The 13,465-nt window shown below is 37.3% G+C and overlaps 1 protein-coding gene across 1 annotated transcript; it reads right to left on the bottom strand.

Annotated features, from left to right (window-relative positions):
• Positions 1-8,617: 8,617 nt before the first annotated feature.
• Positions 8,618-11,377, bottom strand: LOC131795156 (adhesion G-protein coupled receptor D1-like). The gene is made up of 9 exons (XM_059112727.2): positions 11,343-11,377; positions 11,145-11,247; positions 10,787-10,937; positions 10,581-10,662; positions 10,062-10,128; positions 9,816-9,898; positions 9,073-9,193; positions 8,779-8,820; positions 8,618-8,677 (listed from the first exon to the last, which is right to left on the bottom strand). The coding sequence occupies exons 1-9, from the start codon at positions 11,375-11,377 to the stop codon at positions 8,618-8,620; spliced, it is 744 nt and encodes a 247-aa protein (XP_058968710.2).
• Between the last annotated feature and the right edge of the window lie 2,088 nt (positions 11,378-13,465).

Genomic DNA, 13,465 nt, shown 5'->3' with positions numbered 1-13,465 from the left:
AACTTTAGAGGACAATTTACAAAAAACTACGGAACTCAGCAAAAAACCAAAAAATACCACAGCCATGTATATTAACTCTATCTTATCTATCAAGGCGACTTTCGTAAACATCACGTGTTAATCAAGGAAACAGGAAGACTTGAATGACACCTTATCGGTTCGCCAAAATCAAACACGCCAAAACCGATCAAATTCAAGGTAAATTTTTGAAAAAGTGAGGCGTTCTTAACTGATCCAACTAACATAGCTAGGAAGTAGGTGCCATAGAAAAGATAACTACAGAAAAAACTTTGCGGCCCGACCTTTACGAGAACTTTATAACTCCGTGAACTTACCTAATTTTCGGCAATCTCCAAGTTTGGCCGCCATTTTGAGGGACTTGTCAACATGAAGCGTAACCGATATAAATCAAGCAGGTAAATCTAAAACCGTCAGAAATACATACGGAAGCAATTCAAATGAACTTTTCTTTCAATTCAAGCGGCAAAATTTGAAATTGTTCGTTAAACTTACAATCCTCATGCGACCATTTCTTTCAACAATTCAAACACTACAACTAGTGTTTGAATTCCCCTCGTCGATTCCACCGCAAGAAATAACCTGTGCCATCCAAGCTTCGACTCGAATATGAAGTACGAATCAAGTAACAAAACTGCTTCATCTTCGCGGCAATATCACGCTGGTATTTTGATTTTCCGATCGACAAGAACGGTGATCAGGAATAGATCGATTTGTTTACCTCGTAAACGTGACCGCTGACCAGCCTCTAAGTGAAAACAGCATAGCGCGGGGTGGGGTGGTTGGCGGGCTTATCGTCATAAGATATTCGAATGCACGCTCAAAAAGCTTTAGGACTATCAGTCTAAACAGTGAAGGCATGCTTCGAGGTACAGACAATTTTTATTTTATTCTCATAACTTTCTCCTTTAAATTAGAACTGGTATTAATTAATAGAGTTATCAATATATATTTTTAGCCGGGTACCCATATAACCTTTTTGCTTGTTATCAGTGGTATAAAATAAAATGTCTTTTCCACCAGAACCTTTTATTTATGCCCCATTGCACGGAATGAACACTATACTTAGAATTTTTGCTCTAAGTAATTTTTTCTGTTCCCAAGAATGTATGCAAAGTGATCGAGATTTGATTCATTCCGCTGACACGTTCTTTTAAGTTATGGCGCGTGCAGGTTTTTTCTATCAAAAGTCGCGCGTGCAACACACTGGAATTGAAAATTCGTCGTAAAATCGCACGAACCTTAGAATGAGTTTAGGCAACTTTGACTTCTGGCGAGATTTAGAGTATGGTTCAAAGGACCCCTTGAGATTTTTTTCAGGACTATAGCTGAGAATTGTTAATAACTCACTCGTATCTCGCGTCTTCGCCGCTCCACGCTCTCAGAGTTGGGAAAAGGCAAGACACGTTATTTCTGGTGCGATACAAGAGGTTCAATGGTTATCTCGATCATCTAAACACATTTATTTACGTGGTAAAGATTTGTTTTTAAATCTATGAACTGATGCTAGTCCTATTTGGAACGAAGTGTATTTGAAATAAAAAAGAATACTAAGTAAAACAAAAGTTGTCTGCAACACGAAGTATGCCTTCGCATTAAGACTGAGAATCCTAATGTTTATCGAATGTTCTCAAAAACCTTCTGATAATCTGCCCGCATCCACCCCTCACCCCGCCCCTCGCCACTGAACCGTACTGTTTTCACTCAGCAGCTGGTCAGCGGTCACGTTTACGAGGTAAACAAACCGATCGATTCTTGATCACCGTTCTTGTCGATCGGAAAATCAAAATACCAGCGTGATATTGCCGCGAAGATGAAGCAGTTATTTTATTTGATTCGTACTTCACATTCGAGTCGAAGCTTGGGTGGCACAGGTTATTTCTTGCGGTGGAATCGACGAGGGGAATTCAGAAAGTTGTAGTGTTTGTATTGTTGGAATAAATGGTCGCATGGGGATGGTAAATTTAACAAACAATTTCAAATTTTGCCGCTTGAATTGAAAGTATAGTTCATTTGAATTGCTTTCTTATATATTTCTGACGATTTTAGATTAACCTGCTTGATTTATATCGGTTACGCTTCATGTCGACAAGTCCCTCAAAATGGCGGCCAAACATAGGTAAGTTCACGGAGTCATAAAGTTCTCGTAAAGGTCTGGCCGCAAAGTTTTTTCCTGCAGTTATCTTTTCTACGGCACCTACTTCCTAGCTATATTAGCTGGATCAGTTAAGAACGCCTCACTTTTTCAAAAATTTACCTTGAATTTGATCGGTTTTGGCGTGTTTGATTTAGGCGAACCGATAAGGTGTCATTCAAGTCTTCCTGTTTCCTTGATTGACACGTGATGTTTACGAAAGTCGCCTCGATAGATAAGATAGAGTTAATATACATGGCTGTGGTATTTGTTTTTTGCTGAGTTCCGTAGTTGTTTGTAAATTGTCCTCTAAAGTTGTATGAAATTAAAGTTTTGAAAAGTGTCACAACAAGCCTTTGCTCGATTGAAATTTAATTTCCGTAAAACTCTGAAAAAATAAAGAGATCCGATCAAACTGATTGTGGTTTTAGTATAGGTACATGAATGTCTTACAACATACGAGAAACGAGCGAAATCCGTGTCTCAAGCAAAATCGACCGGACCGCTCTTACAGAGACACTCTCTTAAATTCTATCCCATTCTGGTAAAATGTCTAGACGACACCTCGTGGAAGGTAGTGACCAATCAAATAACATATTTCCTGCAATCTCATCGGAAATGTTTCTCATGAATGTTAAAAGAAATGCTTGGTATTAAAAGTGGTAAGAATTTCAAGGAACACGCTTCGACCAGCTTTAGCCGTCAGTTGCCGGTTTGTTTGCTTGATTTGAAGGGGGCCTTCTAGCTTTTTCACACAAGGGCAGTCTTGTACACGATGAAAAATTCGCAAGGAAATTTCAGACTCGATCCCTTTCCGAAGACATGGAAGGTAGCGACTGATGAAATAACATATTTACTTCAATGTCATCTGCAATTTCCTGGGATGAATTTCCTTAGAGTCCTGGTCAATATTATTTGAAATTACACCAAAAAAAGTTTAGTTTGAATAAGCTTGTGTCAGATCGTCTAAATCAACAGTCCTTTATCCTTAAGTAGATAGACTGTTCTCAAGAAGGAGATAAGATTATCTATGGGCTGAAACGAAAAACAAAAGGACCCTTAGGAATACTGACAAATCGATAGATGGCAGAGGCCATGACGGCATAAGACAACTTGTCACAACAACCACGGCCGTTCACGGGAACTAAACAAACGTTCACTCTACTTCTGTTTCATAAATGGGAAGCACATATATTGACTTCACCGTAATATTTGTCTTTTTCCGAAAAATAGTCAAACATACCTTAAATTTACATGATGTTGATGGCATGTTTGTCCTCAACCGTCCCAAAGTCATCGCAGCTCAACTTTAAATTGGGATTTCTCCCACACATTTAAATCGACGCCATTTAAATTGCCATTGACGCGAAGCTCTTTCTATACTACATAACGTAAACTGGTCCCAGGCTCCATAAATATCAGAGACAAAAATACGAGACTTAAATCTGGGGCTAACCTAAGTTTTAAAAATTGGACCTTGACGCCATGTTTCATGACGTCGTGGTATAGACAAAGCTGTCTATGGCCCGGTCTGGTTGAGTTTATGTCTTTCCTGGCTATAATATTTTCGTAGATCTCTTACCAGAAGCGTGATGAAAAGAGCGTGTGAACTTTAGCATTAAAATATCACAACTGACCTGAAAATAACGAACATTTTCGAGCACTAGCTATCTTCTATATCCCATGACCCCAAATCTAGGTTTCGGTTGTTAATTTAGTTTCTTCCAATGATAGATTGTTCATCCTGCTTCGACCTTACGAGTGAAAAAAGTGTGGCTATATAAGACAATACTTCATTATGCATAATTCATTGTTCTTTAAGAGAAAACAAAGCGAAAAAAATAGTTGTAAGAAAATCTTTCAAAAGTGCAATTGAAAGCTTAGCAATGCTAGCGAGAATTTGTCAAAAGAATGGTTCTCCCACATCAACCACAGTCCTTCTCTCACTTGGGAAAGTATGTCGAATAACGATGCAAGAACCATCAAATAGCAGGGCCGATAATGCATTAGCATGAACCGCGCTCGAAAAACCTCCCCGACTTCCTCTATTTCGTAAGACACTCGTCATGACTTCTCCTGTGAAGTTATCTAAGAAGTATTAATTACTCCAAATTTATCTCACAGGCTTGAGAAAGATTATCTAATCTAAAGGAAAAAACATGTATGAATAAGTTTTAAAGTCATAAAAACAAGTAGATTGAAAGCCTTTAACATGCATTGCCATGGTAATCTTTGATTTCAATAAAAAGGAATGTGTAACGACTGGCTTTTCTCGTTTGCGATGTATTCAGTGCACCTCATTCTTCTCAGTAACAAGAATACCGTTTCAGTAGGAAAAGAAGTTACTTTTTTGTTCTCAACAACTTAAAAATGTTCCGCATCAATTGGGTTTCAAGACTTTTGCTTCATTCCTAAATGGTTTTGATTGCAAGGCAAATGTTTTTCTTTTTCACTTTTTTTTTTACTACCGACACCATGCTTCATTTCTGAAATGAATAATTCAAAAGAAACATGCACAAGGACCTGACTTTACGTATGGATCGGGACCTAACCAGTAAGCGTTAAGCTACTCTGCTTGGGTCATATAGGCAATGATGTCGCAGCAGGCGGCGTGGACGAGTGGTTTGGGTGCTGGACTTGTAACCTGGTGGTCCTGGGTTCAAGTCCTCTTCCCTCCTCGGTCGCTCCGAGTTAAACTCGTCGGCTGCGATGTGTAAATGGTTGACTGATCTGCCTCCTACCAGTTAGGTTTTCCAAGCACTTTAGTTTATTTTAGTTATTGTAAGGCGTTATTGAATAGCTGCTGCGACCTGCATCATCAGGCAAGAAAAGGAAATCAGCAACATGAGCAAAGCCCCACCAAAGCTGGGAAAACCGTTTTACCCAAAGATGTCATCAACACACATGCTAGGCACTGGGAGGCTCACCTTCAATCTATTGCTGATTTCCTCGTACCAGTAGAAGGAGTCTGGTGGAGAGAAATTGAGGATGAAGACTGCATTGAGTTCTTTGATGGCCCTGAGGAAATTGAATTCAGGGAGCAAGGACCTTCCCTTCACCACTTTCACTTCTCCAATATCAGAATGGAAAAAAATTTTCTTTCAACACTGCTGGGAAGAATGTATTCAAAGCGGAATCAAAATCCCAGCTACCAGAATTCCCCATGAAGAAAATTATGATGGAGAAGAATGCATGCAACAGAATCTGTCAGTTCAAGATCAGTCATTCAAGAGTGACAGTGAATGTGACAAGGAAGCTGAGGATACAACTCTATTAATTGACGAAGAAGACAGAAGTGAAAACCTAGAAAATGAAAAGATTCCGGAACCACAACAGCTGAGTGAGACAGTGCAAAATGATACAGGTGAACCACTGGTTAAGAAACCAAAATTATCTGAAGATTTTTTAACATCCAGAAAAACAGCAAAAGCTCTTTCAGAGATTCTTAGCACAACCAAAGATGTTATGTTATATGAAAAACTTTAAAAAAATGCAACAAAAAATTCAAGTTCAAGATACCACAAAGAACACCTCTTAAATCACCTGGCACACATTCAAGTACAAGTTCTAAAGCAATACAAGGAAATAAATGAAGCAATTGTTGAGTGGTCAGCCAACTTCAAGAAAGTCTTCAAAAAAATCCCACAGAAAACTACATGAAAAAAGATCCAGTTATACCAAAAACATGGAGGAAAAATAAAGTTGCCATGGAGCTCCTGAAAATATGGAAGATCAGTATCCACCTTCCTTAATAAATACACCTTACTCAATGTTTTATAATACGTGCTGATATTTTGTGATTTGCATAATATTTTTCCAAGCCCCAAATTGATTAATATTTACAGTCCTAAACATTAAGTCGAAAGAAAAGCTATCTTCAGTAGGTTCCACATGTACTGTAAGCATGAAAAAGCACCAAAAATATTATTTAATACATACCATTTTGAGGAACTTTAATATAACAGTCTAACTGATAAATCATTATGAGTATCCTACATGTATGTAGATCCAGAACATACCTGAAGGCAATTTAACATGGAAGAAATCCAGAAAAGAACAGCAACAACGTGATTAATCATAGTACAATGTTTAATTTTGTACAGCAATTTTTAAGTCATCAATTTATTTATGCTTCTAAAGGATTCATTGAACAAAATGAGCTCAAAATGTAACATTTGCCAAGTGCATGATGGATAATGTCCAGCAAATTAAATCTTCTACTCAAGTGATTTTCAAACTAATTACTGCATTGTACAAATGAGGCCCTCTTTAGTGACATCCTTGAGGAAAAGTTAAGAATTACTGTATTCTTTTTGAGTAGTGCAAGGAGGGAGAAAACCATGATTATCTTTAAACTCAAGAACCTTAAAGCTTATCATTTCATGTGTCATTTTGTTGTAGCATTTTATTCTAGTATGGGAAATTGAATAGTGAAGCAATCACATTTAGCTATATTTAATGATGAACAACTTAATTCATTTAAAATGTATACTAGCCATTTTCTGACTTGAAATCGTTGTTGCATGTGTAAGTAACAACTAATTGCCACACAGAAAATTATATTATAATGTATATAAACAAGTAAGACTACAGAGCTTTTACACCTTGTCTTGCGAACTAGGCCTGTGGTGCTACCCACTAAAAGATGAGTCTCACTAACACATGAAAGAACTTTGCAATAATTTTTTGTCTAGTTATTAATTCCCATGGTTAACTTTCATATCAGGACTTTTGATAAAAGGGCAACGGTTCACCTGAATTCTTTTTTCAGAACAAAATCATAAATTCCTTTATGAAACATGATTTTCACTTAAGCTAACAAATGCTTTTCCTCTTACAAATGTCCCTTTCTCTCAACGTTTGTAAGTTGGAACTTAACACAGGTTACGCTGATCAAAAGAAAGATTCTATAACAACACAAAACGATTTAAATTTCACACGCTTCGCACAACAGATACAAGCAACACCTTTGAACAACGTTAAAAAGGAAGCAGTGATAAAACATTTCTTACCATATTCTTCCCAAGTGATTCCAGACTTCTAACACAAACAAGCCTCAGAATACAAGTGAGCGACAGAGTTTCCGAAATCTCGATTTGATCATCCTTAGTCATGCTTTAACGAGCCCGAGTGGTTTCTATCATAGGGCCTTTCCCGTCCAGACTTTTTTCAGAGCACCAAATTCGGGCTCTGGCTTATGTTTACGGATTTAGCTTATCATGATGCTCTCTTATGGAAATATATCCAAAATACAACGGTATCAGAGGTTTTTTCGAAACGAACCGATCTTAGAAGAAAAATATCCAGCTTTGCCTTGGCAAAGGTAAATCTGTATATATAAACAACAACCTTTTTTAATTTGGCTATTCCGCTAATAGTTTTCCTAGAGCTTCGAAAATTGTTTGCATTTTGGAACAGTTAATGTTCGCGGGCAGCTCCCGATATCCGTACATATTTTCCCTGCCTACTGCAGGATGTTTTCTTTTGTTTTCTTTTGGGTATTCTCTGGTACGACTTAATGAACAAAAAAAAGATTTCCCTTCTTCTGTAACAACCACAAACCCTCTCTCATCTCGAATTAATTTTGAACAAAGACTTATCCCAGTGGACGTAAGCTTTGAAAATTGGGGAATGTCGCCTAGGTGATATTCTCCCTATTTCAGTTGGGAGATATTCGGTCACGTTCTCCGTTTGGGCTAATTGAGCGCGAGCAGAGATATTCGAAGGATCATTAATACAGATATATTTCACTAAGAACTATTTGAACCACACCACAAGATTGGAGAATGCCACAAGCTGTGGGTCACCCTAAGTTACTTGGAGACATTTCTACAAATTTTTTTTTTTATTTTCCTGTCTATCGATAACAGTATAACCTTTTCAAAGCTTGTTGGAGTCTTTTGCACTGTATAATAATGTCTAAAAGTCTATCCTAAAATGTACGTAATCCAGCATCTGGCTGGGATTGATATATAAGTAAAGTTTGTAGCACTCATATTTAGCTAAATAGATAATGTTGAATTGCGAGGGGTTAACTGTTCTATTGACTCAGACCTAATCTTCTAACTTACTTCAGCTTAAGACAACGATAGGCCGGATCACCCAACGTCACCCAACTCTACCTCCCCATGAAAGACTTATTTTCTTTTTTTTCTAATTAATTTAATTTCTAATTAAAAAAAAACAAACAAACAAACAATCCAACCAAGCAGAAGGACAATGGAAACTGATCAGTTGCGACTGGAGAATTATCGTGGCCCAAAAAAATCACAGTACATAACAATTGGCCTTTACCCGCAGCTTATTGGAATCCATTACTTAATGATATTTTTATTTCAACTCATATTCGCTGCATGGATGCAATTTAGTTGCCCAAACTGCACCGGTCGGATTCATCTTTACATTCTTTTTGGTTGAGCTTCTGTCGTTCGGAGATGGGAAACAGCGTTCTTTCTCGCTTTTCATTCAAGCTCCAATCTGACCAATCGTCACTGTTTTAATTCTGTCACCCAATCGCTCCCTAATCTGTTAATAAACATGACGTAACATGAATCGGTTGCTGAGTTCTAAAATCCGGCCACATTCCGTATTGGTATTTTTTTTTCTTTTTTAGGTTTTGATCTTACCTGACTATTTCTCACACAGTGCAGGATGAAAATCAGAACACCCTACAATAAAAATATAATTATGGATGATAAGTCACTTTTTTTATTTTAATGTTATATCATGACACATAAAGAGACCTTTGCGGAAGAAATGACTAATAGATGGATAGGAGGAAGGACTGACTAGAAACTGACGGTCTTATTACTACATCGATTGACTGATAGATGGATTTTTTTTCGCGTTTTTAGAGGCTTCAAGTTCTAACTTTTATTAGCAAAGCTATCCTCATTTAACAAAGGAAATTTACAGCAAACCTGAGTGGAGTTGAGAATGGAGGAGATGTAGGTAAAAGCCTTGTGTAGTGGCGACAGAAGACCAAACAACCAAGTGATGCCAAGAAGGGGAATCATCAGAACGCATGTTCTAATGCCAAGTCTAAAAGAGGACAGATAATAGTTGATTCCAGTTTTCAGGTAACTTTATCTCAACGTTAGAACCAAATAAAAGCTCATGCACATGGTGCCCTGTCAACCCTCGGAGGGGGGGGGGGGGGGTTGTTGGAGCCCGGAACCTTTAATTTACGATATTTTGAAAAGTTTTCACCTTTTATAGATAGCCTGTTAGTTCGTCTACAAAACGATGTTGAGATTATGGGATACATATGCAAATGCAGCTTCTGAGGCGGGGAAAGGGTAATGACCCTATTTAACATGGTGCACGTTTTTACATCTCTCACTTTTCCACTTTAATTTTTGGCTTGCCCATCATTATCAGACTTGGCATGAGAAAAGAAAATAAGACTCGATCCGAAAATAAATAGTGAGTTTACTAAGCTCTCCTTCTTCAACTTAGAAGTTTGAATTCTCCCGTAGCTAATATCAACCCTTATACCACGCTTCACTTGTCATTTAATGTCTCGTATATCTATATGCCAATTTTCATTAAGTTGTCAGAGAATATATGTCTGCAAGATAAGTTAACAGTTACTGAAGTGGACAGTTGCCCAATTAAAATCCTTTTGAAAAAATTAATAAAAAAATATAATGCTCCATCTAACCGGACTCGCTGAACCTTATTGGCTCCTGTTTGCGACAACGTGGTCAACTCCCTTGTGACACGTACGAGTATAAAACTGCCAAGCTAAAAAAATCAACGCAAAACAAAAAGTGAATAAATGAAGAAATGAATATATAGAAAAGAAAAGAAAAACGACAATAAAGCAACGTGCATGTGCTATAATCAAGTATCTTATTATAAAGTTACAATTTTGATATTGACTTGCAAAATCTGATTTTAAGCTTACAACTCCAATTGCCGTCAGAAATGCGACAAATATCCAGATCAAGTCATAAGTTGACGACAACCAACAGCTAAAGAAGATGAAAAGAGGAAAGAAAAAGCTAAGAGAAAGAGAAACTAGCAAAAAGTCTTAAACAAAATTAAATGAAAATCAAATCACAGCTCATAACTGAGAACAACTAAAACGGCGATAGAATAAAAAAAAGGGAAGAACAAACAAATATCAGGGGGAATGTGGACAAGTAGTGCGCTATGCTGCCAAAAGAAAAACGAAAAAGGGAATTAAAGAGATGATGGTATTTGAAGGCTGAAAAGGAGTGTGAGAGAAAGAACGAAAGAGCAAATAAACAAGTTAGCAAAAACAACAAAAAGACAGGTTTCAGCCAAACGAAAAACAATATAAGTAATTTTTCTTTAATTTTTTAATTTTTTCTTTAAACAAAGGAAACCGAATCACAGATAAACCAAAACAATGAGAGGAAGCAAAATAAGAGGTAAAATTAACGTAAACTTTGTTTCTCACGATTTGTTGCTGGTGTTGCTTTGAATCCCTCCTTTTCCAATTGCGATGCTGAGAGAAGTGCTGACCATAATGACGGGGAAACCTTCACACACAAAGAGAGCAGGAGGTCAAAGATGGCGTGAAATCATATCAGCAATAAATCCATTCAAAATACTATAGGTAAGTGCTAACAGTAATAAAAGTAATTATAGATTAAAGGAGAATACCCCATGCCACGACCTGATACACTATCAACCTATTGCTGATGTTGTAAACTTTCACAATAAACAAGTAAAAGTAGATTCCTTCCACTAGCATCCAGCAGAAAGCGGCCATCAGGAAATACTGTGTAACAACTGCCGCTGTGATGCAAATGGTCTGAAAAAAAGGAAAAAAAAGGTTTTTCCAGCTCTTTTCTTCTTCTCGTTCTTTATAAATTCTAAAAAAATTAATAATAGTTTCATTTAATAAATTTCAAATTCGAACTACATACCAAAAAAATTATAAAAAAGAAAGGTCGTGATAATGTTTATGATGAGGCAGTGATAAGATTAATTAATGTGAATGTGAGTAGAAGTTACTCACTGGGTTTTCCATAGCGTGCATTCCAGCGAGAAAGCTTATTTGACCAGCTCCGAGCGATGGGGCGAGACTCAGTCGTATTTGAGTGAGAGGTTTATGAACATCTCTAATTTAAGAAGAAAATATACCACGGTGATTTCTATATTTCTTTGATAGTTTTAACCAATCAAAGGCATAAGAAACTTGACATTTATTACTCACGTAAACAAAGAATAAATGATTATGGTTAGAATCATTCCGATAATGGAAAGGCTTAATTCTATATAGGTGATGATCTCCAAAATATCTTCGTCATTCTGGGACAGCTGTGTAACAAATCAGAAACAGAGGGAATAACATCGTTATCAACTTAACGAACATATGATCATCAATACTTAAAGCAATATTGAAAAACGTAATACCACACTGTCACTTCTGTAGTCAACTAAGACAGCAAAATGAATCAAATGATTGCAGCTGCAGACTGTTTCTTTTAAGTTGCTTCGGGATGTAACTACATGACATCCATCTTTCGAAAATCCATCTTAACTGAAAAATATAACGAGATAATTAAACCATAAAATGCTTAAAATAATGGGAAATTTATACGATGAAATCTGAAACATTATTTATTCTACTTACTGGGATTATTCGCTTAAGCCGGTTGGATATCGAAGCCTGGATTCAGAGCTGGTAAGCAGCATCAATTTGATTGCTCGTGACAAGGCTTATTTATGTCTTTTCAACGTATCGCTTGGCTTTTGGCTTTGGTGGGTTTTGAGTTCGCCACTTAGAATCAAGGTTAAATAGGGGTGATAACCAGCGGAGGAAATCGAGATTAACACTCAAAGTATAGTCCCTTTATTGATATCTTGTGAAAACTCATCGGTCAGACTTCTGCCAATTATCAACAACCACATTCCGCACTTCCTTTCAAGACTGCTCCTACTAGGTGGACCGTTACACGAACAAGTGATCGTGTGATCGATAATATTAAGTCTTCCTTGCAATAAGAAATTCAGTCAATCCAGAAAAAAGCGAGGAACAAATGGATTATTTTATGTGATATTATTATTGGTGATGGTAATGTCAGTTGCTTTCCCTTTTTACCTTTTGCTCAGGCAAGTCCAGAACATACAATGCTTCTCTCTTGGGTCATTCTGAGAATTGATTCAAGTTTAATCTCTTTTAAATGATGCATCAACTAAGCCGAAACTAATTTCAACTGAAACTGATCTAAACTGAACCCACTAAGTATAACTTTGTTTTCGTTGTTACCTTCAGGTTCTTGAACGTCAAAATTATATATTGTCTTGCAACTTTACAGGTTTAGGATCCATAGCTGCCATTATAATCCTAGTCTGCACATGCCTAAATAAATAAACTCGTGGCAGCTGGCTTTCTATCATGGGGCCTTTCCTGTCCGGGCTTTCCTCAGAGCACTAAATTAGGGCTCTAGTCTATGTGACCGATTCAGCTCCTCATAGTGTTCTCGTGTGGAAATATTTCCAAAATACAACGATATCGGAGGTTGTTACGAAAGGAACCGATTTTAGAAGAGAAATTTCGAGCTTTGCCTTGACAAAGGTATATCTGTATATATAAAAAGTAGCCTCTATTTAATTTGGCCAGTCGGCTAACAGTTTTCCTAGAGTTTTGGTCACGAAAATTATTTGCATCTTGTAACAGATAATGTCATCGTAATGTCATACAGCTCCCGATATCCGTACATATTTCCCTTGCTTACTTCGGGATGTTTTCTTTTGTTTTCTTTGGGTATCCTCAGGTACGACTTGATGAACAAAAAAAAATTCCCCTTCTTCTGCAACAACCAGAAACCCTCTCTCATTTTGAAACGAAAACTTATCGCACTGGACATAAACTTTAAACATTGGGGAATATCGCTTTGATAATATTCTCGAATATCACCCACCGCGTTTGGGCCAATTGAGCGCGAGCAGAGATATTTGAAGGATCATTATTACAAATATATTTCGCTAAGAACAATTTGAAACCACACCCCGTGATTGGAGAATGTCATTAGCTGTGGGTCACCCTTAGTTACTCGGAGACATTTTTACCAGCCACCTTTCTTGGATGGTGGTAGAGAAAGGTTCTATTCCACCGCATTTCCCCGGTTAAATAATGTCTTAAGGCCCACCTAGTAAGGTTTAACACCAGCTGGACAAGATGTACTAATGAATATGCTGTTCCGATTTTTCAAACCTTGTCGCCTCAATAAGCAATAGATGACCTGGAATGCATTTAAAAGGGGGCATTTTCCTCGTTCACGCCGCCTTGTCTTATAAGCAAACGTTTCTGGTAACGCCTGACCTATAGAGTTC

Source organism: Pocillopora verrucosa, chromosome 10 (assembly GCF_036669915.1).
Source record: "Pocillopora verrucosa isolate sample1 chromosome 10, ASM3666991v2, whole genome shotgun sequence".
Classification (NCBI taxonomy): Eukaryota; Metazoa; Cnidaria; class Anthozoa; order Scleractinia; family Pocilloporidae; genus Pocillopora; species Pocillopora verrucosa.
Note: the sequence above shows the minus strand (reverse complement) of the source record. Positions and strands in the feature narration are given on the sequence as shown.

Excerpts from the sequence above, each read along its gene's own strand:
- LOC131795156 (XM_059112727.2), bottom strand. The coding sequence starts at position 11,377 with ATGATTCTAACCATAATCATTTATTCTTTGTTTAC. Across the intron at positions 11,248-11,342 it reads ATCATTTATTCTTTGTTTAC|AGATGTTCATAAACCTCTCA; the intron begins GTGAGTAATAAA and ends TTCTTAAATTAG. Across the intron at positions 10,129-10,580 it reads AGCAACACCAGCAACAAATC|CTGTTGGTTGTCGTCAACTT; the intron begins GTGAGAAACAAA and ends CATCTTCTTTAG.